Source organism: Bidens hawaiensis, unplaced genomic scaffold, assembly GCF_021521415.1.
Source record: "Bidens hawaiensis isolate Kalapana, Puna unplaced genomic scaffold, B.hawaiensis_p1.1 tig00018849_1, whole genome shotgun sequence".
NCBI lineage: Eukaryota > Viridiplantae > Streptophyta > Magnoliopsida > Asterales > Asteraceae > Bidens > Bidens hawaiensis.
The window spans coordinates 207,340-225,354 of NW_027492864.1; the positions used below are offsets into that span (position 1 = coordinate 207,340).

The 18,015-nt window shown below is 33.7% G+C and overlaps 2 protein-coding genes and 1 pseudogene across 3 annotated transcripts in view; 1 reads left to right on the forward strand and 2 right to left on the reverse strand.

Annotated features, from left to right (window-relative positions):
- LOC143557252 (uncharacterized) overlaps positions 1-2,196 on the forward strand; it is a 28,552-nt gene extending 26,356 nt beyond the window's left edge. Inside the window, exons 2-5 of the mRNA XM_077046368.1 lie at positions 808-919; positions 1,023-1,115; positions 1,627-1,824; positions 1,911-2,196. Coding sequence (XP_076902483.1) covers positions 808-919; positions 1,023-1,115; positions 1,627-1,824; positions 1,911-2,120 — 613 coding nt within the window. The 3' untranslated portion in view covers positions 2,121-2,196. The remainder of the gene's footprint in view (positions 1-807; positions 920-1,022; positions 1,116-1,626; positions 1,825-1,910) is intronic.
- Positions 2,197-2,426: 230 nt separating this feature from the next.
- LOC143557253 (vesicle-associated membrane protein 724) lies at positions 2,427-5,558 on the reverse strand. Its single transcript, XM_077046369.1, has 4 exons — positions 5,241-5,558; positions 3,564-3,705; positions 3,347-3,467; positions 2,427-2,751 (listed from the first exon to the last, which is right to left on the reverse strand). Exons 1-4 carry the CDS (start codon positions 5,428-5,430, stop codon positions 2,719-2,721), a joined length of 486 nt encoding a protein of 161 aa, XP_076902484.1. The 5' UTR covers positions 5,431-5,558; the 3' UTR covers positions 2,427-2,718.
- Positions 5,559-7,519: 1,961 nt separating this feature from the next.
- On the reverse strand, positions 7,520-11,852 carry LOC143557254 (glycolate oxidase 1-like; annotated as a pseudogene). Its single transcript, XR_013139539.1, has 12 exons — positions 11,764-11,852; positions 10,342-10,496; positions 10,135-10,259; positions 9,374-9,420; positions 9,207-9,284; positions 8,996-9,120; positions 8,848-8,914; positions 8,698-8,760; positions 8,562-8,631; positions 8,370-8,470; positions 8,181-8,285; positions 7,520-7,846 (listed from the first exon to the last, which is right to left on the reverse strand). The product of XR_013139539.1 is annotated as a glycolate oxidase 1-like (transcript).
- Positions 11,853-18,015: the final 6,163 nt, after the last annotated feature.

Consider the following 18,015-nt stretch of genomic DNA (forward strand, 5'->3'; position numbering starts at 1 on the left):
ATTCATATTTTCATGTAATTCATATTCATATATTTCTAGCTTTTATATCACCATTTCATGTATTTTTGCCTCCACTCTCATGTATATATATACCTACATTTTATGTATTTCTAAGTAAAAATATTAGCCCGCTTTGGTTTTGGTTATTAACCGAACCGTGCACTCCACTGTCCCTAATCTTGTCATAAGGTTAAAGATGATCGGTTGTCATTACAACTATCTTGGAATCCGCCATGAAAGTTTGAAATAATCAATCTTAATAAATCCACAGCGATTGATTATTTCATTCGTTGTGATGGATTCAAGATTTCAAATATTAATATGAAATTCTGAATATTTGCTTGGACTAGTAATAAGTTTCATCATTATTTGATAGTGTTGGTAGATTCGGACTCCTAATCATAAGTCAGTGAACTTGAGGGACCAATATTAACAAGTAGGTCATACTTGGTTACGTTTTCAAATTACAATATGTTTACTTACTAATTGCATTGTAGTTAAAATTGGTAATGTCTTCTTGGCTAGCAAGTTAAGGTTAGTCTATATGAAGCGAGTTATGGTTAGACATTGAATTACAACCGAGATAGGGATTATCAAGAGACACGACTTACGTGCAATAGGGATTTTTGAGTTATAATTTCTTTATAATATATTAAGAGTTATTCAATAGTCGTTTGTGTGCGATTTTGTTTCAATGAGTTATATCAATTCGTTCTTAAAATAGGATCCAAAATCCAATTAGAATGAACCATTGTGGTTTTAAGTTGATTTGAATGCTACTGAACTACTTCCGAATCATTGGTGTAGATTCCTATTGACGATTCCTCCTAGTGTTGGATACGAACAAAATCCGTTGAGTTTGTACTATTGCTATGATGTAGAAGGCTCAACCAAATGCTTAAAGAAATGCATTGCTGAGGTCTGCAATTTAGCTACACAACTAACTTCACATCTTTGCTAATAGCTTCTTTCTTTCTTTGTTTTAAATGTTAATTAATTTACATTTACGATTTATGTCTTAGGTTACCAATACACCATGGGGAGAAAGAGTGCATTTCCTTTTCAACCCAAACTCGGATGTAGTCGCTAAACCGCTTCATATTAGCCCTTTCATGGTATGCATTATATGCACATTTATAAACATGTTATCATCATCATCATCATCATCGTACTCAGTATATCCCACCAATAGCAAAGCTATGGTAGGGTCTGAGGAGGGTAAGATGTAGGCAGCCTTACCTCTACCCCATAGGGATAGAGAGGCTGCTTCCGGTGAGACTCCCGGCTCGATAGTAGTTTTGCATCAAGCCTTGGACATAAGGCACATAGCACTCAATCATCGGGACACCGGCTGATCGGTGCATGTACCCTTATCTTTCAGCTATCAACGCCACTACATGATGCCTGATTAACCGTCCGTCACTTTTAACGTTATTTTCACGAGATTAGTAAAATAACGTCAAAATTAGTGCAATTTCACTTTTGCCCACCCGAGGGTTCACACATATATACATCATATGTGCGCACCGCAAGCAGGGTATTTATAAACATGTTATGTATCTATAAATGGATTGTTTTCTGCTGTTGGTTTTTAAATATTGATTACTGGTTAATACTTAATTATAGGATATGCTTGGAAACTGGAACATAAAAACAAGTGTACCCGGAGATAACCTCGTGGTAAATATTGCAGTTAACCATCCTGAGCTCGGTAATTACTTCACTGCTTCTTTAACTGCAAATAGAATATCTTCATCATCTGTTCAGCACGCCGTTTTCTTCTGGCTAATGCCTCACAAAATTGCAATCTGGATATATTGGCACGTAAGTTTTTCTGTTTCGTTTTTACCCTTTAGATATCGCTTAACATTATGCTTAAAAAGATGAACTTGTGTGTTTTGATGATGCAGGCTCTGAAACTATGGTGGAAGAATGTGGAGTTTATTCAACATCCAAGGTATGAAAATCCATCATACAAGAAAGATGCGATTGCACGCGACCGAAGTCTTGGGTGCTGTCCCGTGTTAGCAACAGACAATAATAATCAGCAGGAAACCGAACAAAGTAGCCGAATGGATCGTTGGATTAGATGGAGAGATGCTAAGTGGCCATGGTGTTGAATATATCATGCAAGTCATCCACTTTGTTGTTTAAGTTATACGATACCGATTTATTAATGCGACACATTTAAATGTATTTATGGACTTGATAAAGAAGTTTGTAACATGAGTATAAACAATTATAATAACTCAATGGATAAACTAATGTCAAGAAACTTGAGTTTTTTTATATTGCACACTTGTAGTACAACAAATTTCAATAAAAATGTAGCTAAAATATAGATTAATTTCACTCATCCTCATCCTCATCCTCATCCTCTAAAACCATATAAGCCACCTTTACAACTTACAACAATATTATCTTGGCCTCTTCGAGTAACTCAACAACTATATAATATTATCAGTTGGTGCAGTCAAAACCATGGCAGATGGAAAGCCAAATAACAAGGACTAGCAGCAGAAGAATACCAAGAACAACTAGTTTTATTTTCATGTTTTGATACCACATCTTCCTTCTTATATTTGTGCCCGCCTTCTTAATTGTTGCGCCTGAAGAAAACCATAAAAGCTTAGTGCAACGTAATTATATAACCTTGAATCTTGACATTGGAAATAAGAAATCAGCTTACCGAATCACGCAAATTTTCAGCTTTGTCATTTAAGTTGTAAGGTTCTCTCCTCTTTCAATTGCCTGAAATAAAGAAGTTGACTTTTAAGGTCAAACATGAGTAGAAACGGTCCAGTACGGGTTGACCCATTAAGACTTTTTTTCTCGACTTCCTTCATTGTTATATACATAAATTTAGGTCTATGAATAAAACTACTTAGATGATTGTATTGATTATATAATAGACTTTGGGCGACTTTCAACATGTTTGACTAATTCCATTTTTAAATAACTAATTTGTTTGACCCCTTTGTGGTACAACAAAGCCCAAATCGACCGATAAATAAATTGGCCAAAAATCCACCTATAAGAAATAAAAAAATCGCTGCACATGTTATCATAATTAATAAATTTATTAAAAAAATCTTATTTTTGTAACAAAACTTTAGATCTTGAAGGTCAATGAATGGCTCTATAGTTTAATCGAACATGATGCAAATACATTAAAATAAAAACGCCATATGTTTGAGTACCAAATTTGATTATTGCTACCATAACAAAACTAATTATATAGTTTATTAAATTAATATCTATTGTTAATTTCTTCAATAAAAAATAATCACATAAAAAACATATTTCCAAACACCCCCTAAATGAAACTGCAACTGTCGGGACGTACCTTATCTATGTTATCCAACATAATACTCTTAACTTCTGAAACTTGTGCCTTCACTTTAATCAGTTTTTCAATCTCGTCCGCATGCTCTATTATATACTGCATGTGCTCTTTCATTACCGGACTGCAATTTCAAACCGTCTTTATATCAATTCAATACAAAAATATATGGTTACATAAAGAAGAAAAAAAGTTAAAAAGTCATTTATTTAACATATACCCAAATTCCTTGTTGAGACTTTTAGCAATTGCAGTATCTGCTTTACCACCACCATATCTTTTCTTAAAATCTGCCCGCACACGTTCTAGAAATGCAATAGATAGTTGCTTTCCAGCCGATTCTTTTGCAACCACACAATAAGCTGCAAATTTTAATACAGTAAATACAACTTATTTATAACATAAGCCACAAATCACTAAAGTAAGCATTTTCAAGAACTACTTATGTATTAATCTAACTTTGACATCTTGTTTGTATCATTCAAGTTTTAGCCTTTTAGAACTATTGTATTTTCAAGTTGCAGTTAGTAAAAGAATCATGCTATAGCTCCCCCCCCCCCCCACACACACACACAAAAAAAGGATTTCACACAGTCAAACAGGGTTCCACAAAACATCCTTTGGCCATAGAAGTCAAACTGTGAAAAATTATAGGTCATAACGGCCATTTAAACAATATCTGGACGTCGTTGCGACCAAAGGGGGTCAAACTTTGAAAATTATTGGTCAAAACGGCCGTTTGATTAATATCTAGACACCATTATTCTAACCATAGATGCTCAAACTTTGAAGAAATTTCGTCAAATTGGCCATCCGAACTCTATAGTCTATCTAGACGGCTGTTTAAAACGGTGTGGGATTAGATCTCAGGCGGTGTGTGTATAGTTGGCCTCTTAGTAAAACAGTTAAAACTATTTAGAGGAAAGTAAAAACCTAGACCCACTTACCATTTCAAACCAATCTAAATGACACAAAAGCTTCACCTTTTTTACCCAAAACATACCCTACTTTTCTAGGGCACTTTCTTCTTCAAATTTATTAAATTTTCAGTCAAATCAAATGACACAATAAGCTGAAAATTTAAATACACTAAATTAAATTAAGTATTTTCTAATATAAATTTGTCATCTTGCTTGTGTCATACAAGTTTTAGCCTTCAGGAGGTGTTAGCCTGTTAGGCAATATTCAAAGTGATCATCTAAGTATTTTCAAGTTGCAATTAGCAAAACAATTAAAATCATTTAGAAGCATATAAAACCCTAGACCCAAATATCATATCACACCAATCTAAATAACACAAAAGCTTTCATCCTTTTTTACCCAAAACATACCCTACTTTTCTACAACACTTTCTTCTTCAAATCTATCAAATTTCCAATCAAATCAAATCAAAACATCCAAACACACATCCAAATTTCCCTAAATAACAAAACCCTTAAACCCCACAAACCAATTCTTTACCAAAACCAATAAAATTACACAAATCCACACATCAAGATCCCAAACCAAACCAAACCCACATCCAAATTTCCCTTAAAAACAAAACCCTTAAAGCCCACAAACCAATTCTTTACCAAAACCAATCAATCAATAAAATTACACAAATCCACAAATCAAGATCCAAAACCAAACCAAACCCACATCCAAATTCCCCTCAATAACAAAACCCTTAAACCGCATAAACCAATTCTTCACCAAAACCTCCCAATCAATCAATCACACAAATTTACACATCAAGATTCAAAACCAAGCCAAACCCACTTTCAAATTCCCCTCAATAACAAAAACCTTAAACCCAACAAACCAATTTTTTACCAAAACCAATCAACCAATCAAATTACACAAATTTACACATCAAGATCCAAAACCAAGCCAAACCCAGATCAGATCCACTTACCATAACCATCTTGCACCAAGAAATTGAAAGTATGATGATCACAATTATAAGTGAACTTGCTGTTGGTAGAAGGCAGCTTTTGCAGACACTGAGTTGCAATAGCCGGAAAGTTGCCAGTGAACTCGGTGTATTCAGCTAACACCATGGTGCCTCTAGCTACAAAGCTGTAGATGAAGGATTCTTGACCCATCAAGATTGGATTTTGGGTTGAATTGTGGGTTGGATTAATATTATTATTATGATTAGTGTTGGCAAAGAGTAGAGTATAGAGAGAGAATCAAGACTCTTTCTTCCGACAGTCATGCATTCACATTTTAAGAAAAGTATTTCCGTTGGACATCATTTGGGTCATAATAATATTATTATATTAAATTAGCATATTGGTGGGTTCTAGATTTTTCTCTTTGATATTATTAGGATATACAATATGTCATTTTCTGTCGGAATATAATATAATTAGCAATAACTATGTGATTTGATGTTTAGTAAAATTTACTTATTTTTTGTTTAAATGTATTTTAAGAGATTAACTAGGAATGAGGGTCTAAAGTGTCGCATCTCGTAGACGTTAGGGTGTCGATGCTAAAAAATCGACAATTAGGGTTGCAACCAGTAAAAACATATTTATCACAGGGGTGTAAACGGCAATTTAACGATATGCACTATCTCATTTTGCTGCTGGCATAATGCAATTTGTTGTTTGGTGAAAATTGCTTGTGGGAAAATGATCAAATCTAATTTAATAACATAATGTTCACTCTCAATCTCATAAGCATGTATATTTTTAATTATTAGTTGACGAAATTTTCAACCAACTAGATTATAGCAGGTGCCATAAATATGTCGGGTAAATAATTTGTTATAAAAAATATCATTGGAGGTGAAGGGAAGCTTTAGGCGTCCGAAGAAATTTTTTTAACAAGTGACAGAAGCTAGCCGATTAAAAAAATGCTTTCAAAGTTGTTGACCCGATAATATTTACAGATGCATTTTAGGAATATGATGGCTAAATAAATATTACTTAACTTTGACCGTGAAAATAGACATTTTACTTTTTTTTTTGTTTAAAAGTGTTTTAAGAGGTTCACATTAATTTACTTTTATTCTTGCATTTTTGTATATAGAATTGTTTTTTTAATAAAATTATAATAGCCACAATTACCAATTAGACAAGTTGCATAAAAAAAATATTAATGTATTAAATACAGCTTATAGAGTTCTAGACTTAACTCTTAAGGAGTGTTTCTTCATGGAATTTGCATTTAAATTATGATTATCTAAAACGTGTTTGGTTGGTTACATACACAAATTGGATTTGAAGTCATTCGATCAAATTTCTTTTACGTAAATAGAGTTTTAGTTCCAACCCTATCACAAAAATTTTATATACTAATTTGAAAATGGGTAACCATGTAGCTTGTGGCCTACACGGGGGTGTTTGTTTTTTCTTCAAACATCTTCAAGGGAGCTTATGTCTGCAGGCGCGCAGACGTCACCCTTGAAGACTGTTTGTTTTTTTTTTTAAACAGATCTGAACACATCTTATTTCCTCTTCAAAAATAAGACATGATCTCATTCTTATAACATCTTCACAAAACCCTACTCCCTCATATACGCACACAACATCAGACGGCGCTCCTCCTCCGATCATTTTTCTGGTGACCTCCCTCTTCTCCTCCGACCAGGTACCTCCCTCTTCTCCTCCGACCAGCCCCTCCCATGGTGTTGATTGAAAAACAAAACCCTAAACTGAGAGATAATCAGGGCTATGTATATGTATAGTGTGGTTTTGTGGCGCACAATTGAAAAACCCTAAACACACACGCAACACCATCAAAATCAAACAAGGGGGGGTCGGGTTTAGGTTCAAATACGAAACTAGCATCTGTTGATTCATATTTGTTTGTTGGATTTTTATTTATTCGATTGCTTTTGTTCAGTTACATATTTTCAGTTTATGCAGACAGTATCAGCTTATAAAAACAAACTGTCTTATATTTTCAGCTTGCAGATCTTCAGACCACATCTTCAGTTGCAGACATGAAAACAGATGAAATCAGCTTGCAGACAGTTTATGTCTGCAAAAACAAACAGCACCTTATTGCCTGTTTGACTTCTGTCTCGAAATAAACATTACTTTTTCATCAATCTATTGTAGTTTAGTAAAGTCGTTGGATTCCTGATGTTAAGAACCAAACAACAATATGAATTTAAGTATTTTCCAACTCAATACAAAATACTAACTTTCAAAATGTCACATGATATGATGCTAACCAAGTTTCTTTTAGGCATATAATCCATGTCCTTTTTATTTCATATTAAAATTTGGTACCAACTGTAAAATCAGAAACCATAATGAACACAATCCACCTCTCAAAGCACAACATTTCTATCATAAACTCCAATATTTCTCAAATAATATTAAAGCCTAGGAGTGACACGGGGCGGGTCCCACGGTGCCACAAATGGTTACGAGTTATCTCAGCTAGAGAACGACACCCGCTCAACGCCATTGTAAGCTCAAGTTCATCATGCAACATTTGAAGTGTCTTTCTGACACCCGCCTCCCCATCTACCGCCAGTGAAAACACCACCGGTCGCCCAATCTGAAAACCATCATAATAATAATAATAATCACTTATCTCTTAAGTTATACTCCCTCCATTCCATTATAAGTGTTCACATTTCTTTTTTTATTTATCCCATTACAAGTGTCCAATTTCAAGATTTATTAGTCATTTCCCAGGTTTACCCTTAAACACACACAACTAACATTAATAAACAATATTGATGGACCCACTTTTCAAGGGTATTATTGTCATTTGGTAAGAAAAAAAATCATTCAATCGACTGTAAACTTTGTGTTTTTCAAACCTAGACACTTATAATGGGACGGAGGGAGTATATAACTACTCAAAATCTTTATCAGTTAAGACTTACAAATACACCAGATGCACCAAGTGCCAATGCTTTAAAGACATCTGTCCCACGCCGAATGCCACCATCAAGATATACTGGAACCCTGTTTTGAGTAGCTTTAACCACCTGCAAAATTTCATAATTATGTAAATACATAACACTAAATATGTTTAAATAAAACTACATTATTATCACAATGATATGACTGACCTCTTCTAAAGCCATAATAGTTGCAGGGACATAATCAAGTTGCCGAGCCCCATGATTCGACACAATAATTCCAGCTACACCATATTGCACCGCGATCCTTGCTAAAATAAATTTTAGAAAACACAAAAGAACATGACAAGATTAATAACCAGAAAATTTAGTATACTAAAAAAAATTGTTCATATTATTTACCATCCTCCGCAGTTAAAACGCCCTTCACTAGTATAGGTAACGGGGTTATTTTCTTGAGCCACTGCACATCCTGTCCGTAAAAAAACATGTATTTAAAATACACACAAAAATGTATATAATTATTAAAAAAACTCACTTTCCAACTAAGAGACCGGTCAACTTGACCAGCAGCATATGAAGCTAATCCAGAGTCATTTGTCTGCAAGTTGATCACAAATTATTAACATTGTTATAATGAAAATAATGAAAAAATTTAACCGGCCCGTAAACGTTTAATAATACTAACCTTATCTAGCTTGCCAAGATCTAGCCCGTCAAAGTTCTTCAAGGTAAGATTTGATGGCAGAACAAATCTGTAAATGTACACGTTTAATAATATAACACAAAAGTATAATAATTGACTAATTGGATGATTAAAATATTGTGTAATATACCTGTTTTTGATATCAGATTCCCTTCGGCCGAGCCTTGGGGTATCAACTGTGAGTACAATCGCCTTAAAACCTGCATTTTCGGCCCGTTTGACCATCTGAGTCACCACATTCCTGTCTTTATACACCTGACAATTGGCAGAAACATTTAGTAAACAACTGATGATATTGTTTGTATGTTTGAATAATGTTTGTAAAGATAGGTGGGACCCACATAGAGTTGAAAAAACCGAACACCGGGACCGGTTGAAGCAACCTCCTCGACACTGGAGGTACCCCATGTGGATAATGTCTGGAAAACAAAGGGCGTGGTATGTATATAAGTGAAAGTTAAAGGTAGATAGCGATAATAAATGGTAGACGGTAATTAAGGAAATAAACCATGATGGTTCCTGCAGCTGCTGATGCTCTTGCAGTTGCATACTCTCCTGCACCAAATTAATATTGTTAATGTTATTTGAGAATTATATAATCAACTATAGTAATTAGATAATCAGATATTTGATTGTTGACAAATTATGAATATTTAAGGAATTAATAGATATAATGTTCAAAAAGGATTTTTTTTGTTCTTTTAATGAAAGAAAAAAAGAGAGTTGTTCTGTGAAATGGATGTAAAAGAAGGGTAAACATGTAACTTTATATTGTATTCAGAATAAGCTTAAAATAGTGAATAGCAGTGTATAATATGATCTGTATTGTGGTCCTTATGTTGGATCAATATCAACTGGTAACCTATGAGATAAATGAAATAAGCATACAAAGCAATCATCTATATGAACCTTTTATCTTGATATAAGTTCAACTTGAGTTTTATATGCATTTTGAAACTGATTATCAGAAGTCACAATAATTAGATTATAATATTTAGATTAAATTCTGATTACTGTGACTTCAAATCAGCAGGTTCACAACGTAAATACAATCACGCAAGTAGAAATTATATCAGGTTAAATGGTATATATAGGTGACTGCTTTGTATCTTCCTTTCATTTATTTCATAATAATTAATAAGTCACAAAATGGCATTAATCCAATAAAAGTACCCTAATGCAGTTCACATTTGACACTAACATTCATTTTTCAAGCTTACTTTTGAACACGATAATTTGGATTAAGTAACTTTACACATAAATCTTTACCATCGGGGTGAGCCATTTTCTGCATGGCCGTCGGTGCAACCATGATCGGCATAGAAATCTTGAAGCCCAAAACCGATGTGGTCAAATCTATCTTGCTCACATCAACAAGTATCCGCGGTCGAAACCTATAAACAAACAATATTAGCAAATGTCATGGTAAACATCAAAATATCCTACTAAAATCAATCAATTAGAGAAACTGGTTACAAGATTCTTGAAAAAGCATTTCGATTCTCTTTAAGCGTCCATTGATCTTCTGCACCCGATGCATAATAATCATAGATCATTTTGGGCAACTTTTCCTTTGCAAGTTTCTCATATTCCATAACATTGGTAATCTCCATCTTTAACCAGATTCAAAGCTACTCAAAAATGAAAATTTATACCCGATATCAACTTGTGAGAAAAAATAAAATCAAATGAAAATAAAAACCAAGCATGCATGAAAGTTCATAGAACATGTAAATCCGAGCATAGCCCGAGCTCTGGTTGGCTCGTTTTGACTTATAAGAGCTCGAGTTCGACTCGTGAATTTTTCGTCAAGTTCCGGCTCAGCTTGTTTATTATTTATTAATTAAATTATTTACGTTTTTTATTATTTTTATATATTTTGAGAAAAACCTTAAATGAGTTTAAGCTCGGTTCAAGCTCATGTAGTACCTTAAGCAAGTCAAAGCTCGGCTGCCAGTGTAAAACTAATACATAGAAATCCAAAATAGGTCAAACTTAAAAATACATAAGGCTCGATAAGGCTCAACGGGTCCTAAACAAGCTTCCCATACAAGACTCGAGCACAAGCTCTATAACTAAATGAGCTTATTTGAGGCTTGCACTCAGCTCGCGAGTTTTTATTCAAGCTCAGGCTCGGCTCAAGCTCAACTTGTTTATTATTTATCAAGTAATTTATATACGTTTTTAATTTTTTTTATATATTTTGAAAAAAAACCTTAAAGCAGCGTAAGCTCGGTTCGAGCTCGTGCAGTACCTCTGTACCTTAAACGAGCCAAATCTTGGCTCAAGCTATGAAGCTCGTTAAGGCTCAACAAGCTTCAACAAGCTTCCCAAGTTCCCATACAAGGCTCGAGCTCCAGCTCGATAACTGAACGAGCTTTATTGACACTTGAGCTAAAAAAAGCTTGTCTCGTTTCGAGCTTTTTATTGATCCCAGCTCGAGCAGCTCGCAAGCGTCTTAGCTTGTTTGCACCCGTAGATCATAATAATTAAATAATCATAACATGCTTCTCATTAAAGGCTTGAGCTCAAGCTCAATAACTAAACGATCTTTACTTGAGACTCGAGCTCGGCTCGTTTTAAGCTTTTTATCGATCCGAACTCAAGTAGTTCGCTAGCGGCCGCTCAATTGCACCACTAAGAACAGTAGATGATAATAATTAAATCATCATCACAACTTTATTATATGATCACTTAATTAATAGCTACTAATCAGAAGCATGTAAACAATTAAAACCATCGCGATATATATATTTCTCAAAATAAAAATAAAAATAAAATAAACCTAAAACCTAAATATCTATAAAACGGTTAAGTGTTGATTAGGAACTCAGTTGATGATTTACAATAGTAATCAAGTAATAATAATATGATGTATGTACGAACATACAGACAGACCTTTGATCGGGTGTTGATGATGAATCGAAGGTGGTGGAAAGTGGTAGTGAAAAAGAAGAGTTTTCACGGGATTAATACAAACAAAATATACAAAGTGGTGGTGTATGATGTCACGTGATGGTGGGTTTAATAATTGTTATAATGATAACAATAATAATAGTTGCATCTTTATTTTCCTGATAAGATTTATCACAAAACAATCAGATTTCCAACAATTATTATTTAATAATATTTATTGAAGTATTTGAAATATCGATATGATTAGTTGAGGTGTAAACGAGTCGAGCTGAGTAGAGGTTTGACTAAGCTTAAATTAAGTGGCGGGTCTTGAATATCTACTATGGGCGGGCCGAAAGTAAGAAGACTCAAATTTTTTTCCTACTTTTAATTTTCGGGCCAGCAATCCGGTTCAGGTCGGGTCAAACAATAATTCGAAGCCCTAACCTACCAAATTGAAAGAAACACAAAACGATGAAATGTGAATTGTTGAACCTGGTCTTTACTTGCTTCTGTTGATGTTTCGATTAATCGATTTCACTCCCACACGAGTCAATGCCCAATCAATCGATTAATTGATTTTACACCCAAACGATTTCACCAATTCCCATGCTTGCTTCTCAGCTTCTGTTCAGACTTCTGTGTCGAACCTCACAAGTCAATAAGTCACACAACGGCCAGCGCGCAATGGAAAACTACGTTATTGTGTTCGAACATCGACAATAGGTAGGGTTGGATTTTGGGCTTAATGCTTATTTTTTTGTTTAAAATTTATTTTGACTTGGGTTTGTATAACAAACCACAAAATAAATTAAAGATAAAAATAAAGAACTAAGTGAAGGAAATTACATCCCACATTGGTGGAGGAAAGAAAAGGAGAGGCTTCCACCATAGCATAAATAGGAGTGTAAGTATTTTGTCCCACATCGCTAGATTATAAAACTATTGAGCTTTTTATAAGAAAGGAAATTTATATATTAATGTTCTTATAAGACATATCACACCCAGTGGTCCTAACGCGCACAGGCATGGGCTTGGGCGCTTTGATGGCGCACTTTGCACTTCGCATCACCGAGGGCCATCTTAGTATTTTTTTGGGAATTAAGATTTAAAAAAAAAATCCTTCCATCGCCATACGCGAAGGGTTTAGACTACCCATCGCGTATCGCGAAGTGGAAGTTACGCGGATGACACGTTGCATGCCACGTGGCGTGCCACGTACCAAGCCTAGGGCTAACTCAACAAAGCTATAAGATGCTTCGCGATACGCGACGCCTTTGTCTATGGTCATCGCGGTACAAAATCAGCTATAAAATAGGTTGTGAACGGGGCATTCATTCTTGCTCAAAAAATTTCTTTCCCTCTTTGAATTCACACACACATATATTAATATATATATTAAGGGTATAATACCGAGTTGTCGTAGCGATATCCTATCCGATCGAAAGAAACTAATATACACGAATCCAAAAGCTCTACCTGTTAAGGTATGACATTGTGTCATCGTGTAAAGTTTCTACTCTCGTGATTATCGTTATGATTATTGGTTTGAAACTATCTAGTTATACTACATTGTGTTTATCCTAGGTGCTTAATACCAGGAGGTGTTCTTTAATTGTAAACTTGCAAGGTGAGACATTCGAGTTTTTGTACCACTCACATTTGTGTGAGACAACTATTTTTCCGACACTGTCATGATAATTTCAAAATCTATAAAACTCATGGCAGATGGTCTAAAAGTTTTCAAATACATTTTAAAGTATTTTAAATACATTACAGTGATTAAGTCTCTGTAGACTTACGGGATGGTTAGTACTGGTATTGTGGGGTTTTGTATACAAGGCTTGCATACTGGGTTATTACACGTTAGTTATTGGACAAGTGTTAGCCAATAAGTAATATGACCACAGTCATAGATACGGTCGAGTGACAAGTACCTTTCGGTAATTTGTAAGCAGGCAGATGTAAAAACATCTTAATGCTGTAACTGTAAAATGTGTCATTTACAAATGAATGTACTCACCAGTATTTCTTGCTGATCAAATATTTTAAACATGTTTCAGGTGACTTGTTAGAGGCAAAGGAATGATGCATGCGGGCTTCCTGCTTAAATAAGTGGCTTGTCACCAGAATAAAGAAACGCGTTTTGTAAATTAGGGTTTAACCCTATAAAACTTATGTTTGTATAAAAAGGGATTTAATTCCCGGTTTATCATAATAATAATCATGGTGTTTTTATAACTCTGATCATTTTTCCTAACTACGGTTCTGATGAAACATTTCGCTGCAAAATAATTTAATAAACACCGATACCACCAATCAATGTTCACGGCTTCCCTCCCAGGGTATAGGGGTCGGGGGCTGTGACAGTTTGGTCTTATGGAGTTTTATTTCTTAGTCTTTCTTATCTTTACGTTTATTTCGCAAACGATATCTCTTTCTTTGGCTTTAACAAACGTGATTATGCTTACAAGTTGTTCGATGAAATGCCTTTTTTTTTCTTTTAGAGGCCGCTTAATGTTATGATAAAGACCCATTGTAGTCCAAATTTGATAATTGGGTTCTTTTACCACGTCCGGATATGGTTATAGCTCCTTGCTTATGATTTATCTTGTGACAAACTGTCAACAAACCGAACATTTAGTCTTATGTTTATGTCAACCTCTCTTTATATCTATACTCTTATATAGTTTCTTTCTTTCTTTCTTACCATGTGTTGCTTTATTGAATTTTTCACAATCATGGTCTAATTATGAGCACACTCTGCAAAGGCCAGACGAAAAAATAACTCATCAATATATTATGGTTTATATATACTTTAGAAACCAAGGAAATATGCTAGTTTATAATTCAAACTAGGTTATAAACCCGTGTACTACACGGGACTGCGTACAAAAAATATGAATTTCAACTAATGTTTTCAGTATATTAGCAAGCTCTCAACCAAATTTCATTTGTTAGAATGTTGTATGAAGTATTGAACACTATAAATTACAAAGTCATATAAGTGGCAAGTGTGAGAGTGATGTGAAACAATAACAATTGATTGATGCCAAAAGTATCAATTCTCAAATTGATGTCTCAAAAGGAATGGGCCTGCCAGTCATAAAGCCACTGGTATGGTTACATTTTTGAAATGTTTAACGATGATATCACTATTTGGGTTGCACACAATTTATTCATCATTTGGGTTGCACACAATTTATTCATCATAAATAAGAATGAGTGATGCATCGATTAACATGATAAAGTACTAAGAACTTGTAAAATTTGTAAATGACTAAAAGACGATAACTATTGATAGATGTTCAAATCATTTACTTCCCCAAATCCAAAAAAAATAAAACATTTTCATTAGATATATATCTTCCATACATACATTGCCCAAAACATAAAACATTGTGACAAGATGAACAAACAGAATCAAAATCACATAGGGTAATAATAGAGTTTAGTCATAATTAACTTCAAAAACAGAAGGGCCATGAAGATTGCATGGTCACTTGAGTAAGCAATAACGAACCATTGGTTCCGGTTATAAATGAGCATACATGTATCTCCAAAAGATAACTGAATTCCTTAAAAATTCTTTCCAACCCTTGACTTGATATCGCTTGAAACTACCAGAAGTTTCGACACGAATGTCCGTCTTAATTATATTCAGCAGCATCATTATTTTTTATTGTTAACATCGGTTTGTTAAGTCCAGCCTTCCTAACAAACTCAGTTGGAAAACGCTACAAAGTATAAAGCGTAACAAGATTAAAAGTTGGCAAAAATTATGCAACTACAATCATATCAAACAATTCTCTAGCAGCCTTTTTAAACATTAATCTAGTTTCAAGATCGAAGAGAGTTAAGAGACACAACTCCAGTAGAGTCTTGTAACCTTAAATGAATTTTAAACCTAAAATATTTAACAAGTAGTGGTTACTTAAAAATATCAAACAAAATTCAAGATTAAAAAAATAGTCTTTAAAAGATTATGCTTTATTTTTATATATCAAAAGGGTAATGCAATAATGTTTCACTAAAATTAGAAGGTCAAATGGCTTAAAAGTCATAGAGCATGCAGTCTATCTATGCCTGGCAAATAAGGCGGCACACTGAGTCAAATGGGTATCTTGGATCATATAAAGTTCAGCTCAGAATGGGTTCAAGTCAAGAATGACCAATTTAGTACGGGTCAAAATGGAGTCCAAAATATGTTCGGGTCAAAACGGGTCATGGCCAAATTATTTTCAGGTGATGATCACCAAATTTTTTTCAAGTCAAAATAGGTTTACGAACGCGACAGATAACAGAAAAATCTAGTGAACTAAAATATATACCTCATCAGCATTGTACATTGACAAAACTACGCCTCCAGCACCTGTGGTGTAAACTTCCAGGTCTAGGTTTCACCTTCTCCTTCAAGAAATAAATCTAAATAATCCCTTTGTAAAGCTCATCATAGGACAAAAGTCATGTAAAAAATTGTATAAATCTAAATAAAAAATATCAAATGGAATGTGATCATCATCAAAAACTAACTTCGATTTTCCAGGTCCTTTAATGACTGCATTAGTAGCTTTGTATTGATGATCATCAAACCCATGTGTTCCGATGCATAATGTCTTTGTCCATCTGAGATGCAACAGTTTACATTTCTATTTCTTTGAGATTTAATAATGGAAAAGGAAAATAATAATAATAAAAAATACCAAACTGAATCCCAAATTTGTCAAATTTGTAAACACCTGGAATAAGTCTGGTATGTTTTAGCAAAGAAAGTTACATACTTTATACACAAGTTAAGACCCAATAAAAAATATTCAAAAATTAAAAAAAAATACCCTCAAGAAATTAGCATATATATATATTGATAGCGATTGGTCTAAAGAGCTATGGATTCATCAATGGCAGCTCTATGGATTCCCGGAGTTTCCGAATCTGATCTGATAGCCCACCGACTGCAGAGTAGCTAACATTACCATGGTCTTCATGAAGGATGTTATAAACAACTCAATGCCGTGTATGCTAGCCTGCCACTTGTAAAGTTTGTTGTGTGTACAATCTAGGATTTAACAGTGTGGAGAAGCAAAATGCCAAAAATTTACAAGTTCTCTTCCTCCCTAAACAGAATTTAACTTTTGAACTAAGCTGATGGATGAATAACAGGTGTTAAAAAACATTGTTTTATTATAATAGTAGATTAAATGTCATGAAACCATAAAATATTGTTGATAACTTGATATATTGTAAAATATGCATGTTCGGCCCATCGCTTTGGCCCACAAAAAGGAAATAACTCGAGTTTTTGTTGAGCCTAAGCCTAATAATTGGTTAGCCTTTTTAGTATTTAACTAAAAACTAAAACCAACCTTTTTATATTTAACAACCAATAACATCGTGTTTATACTTCAAATAACTGAATATTTCAGTCTGGTTTTTTACGTATCGACCATAACCGACTTATGGTAACACTTAATTGATAAATTGTTTTCATTCTCTATTTTTTTTAGTATGGTATTATAGAGGAATAACTATTTGTCAAGGATAAATAGAAATCTGATTTATTAGTTGACATGACACATTTATAAGCATATAACTATCTTACCATTAGTGACGGACCCAGAAAATTTTTCCATGAGAAGCAAAATTTATAGGAGTCATTTGTTTTTTGCCACATAATAATATTTTATTAATTTGGTTCAGGTTTTGATCATATAAACAAAATATAATATATTATATTAAGTAATAATAAATCAAAACAACTCGGTATAACCAGTCTCTCATGTAATCATAGGACTCATAGTATCACACTTACTAAATAAAAAGAAAATAAACCAAAATTAAAAAAGAGAGTGTATTGTAAAATCACTTGCATATTTTTGAAGGAAAGTAAACATATAAAGAATTATTATATTTAGGATAGATAGTACGTTTTTACATTATGTCCTTTCCTATTATTTCTTTTATTATTGTCACTTTAGTCTACAACTTCACTCAATTTAAATAAAGAGTTACCAACGCCCTACTCTTGAGTTTTTTTAAAGAAAAGAAAATTAAGGATAGTTAAAAAATATGTATTTTTGAGATTTTTTTGGATGGAAAGGAAATGAGTAAGAGGAGTTAGGGGGATTAAATTGATGTTTTTTTCCAATAAATTATCCTCTAAAAAATGAGCTGATTACTAAGGATAACATAATTGTCCTTTCCTTTCTAGGGGTGTGCACAAAACCGATAAAACCAAATTGAAACCGATAAAACCAA

Bases quoted from the DNA above. Each gene is read 5' to 3' on its own strand.
- LOC143557253 (XM_077046369.1), bottom strand. From the start codon at position 5,430: ATGGGTCAAGAATCCTTCATCTACAGCTTTGTAGCTAGAGGCACCATG. The intron at 3,468-3,563 runs GTATATGTTAAA...TTGAAATTGCAG, and splicing joins AGTCTCAACAAGGAATTTGG to TCCGGTAATGAAAGAGCACA. The intron at 2,752-3,346 runs GTACGTCCCGAC...TCTTTATTTCAG, and splicing joins TGTTGGATAACATAGATAAG to GCAATTGAAAGAGGAGAGAA.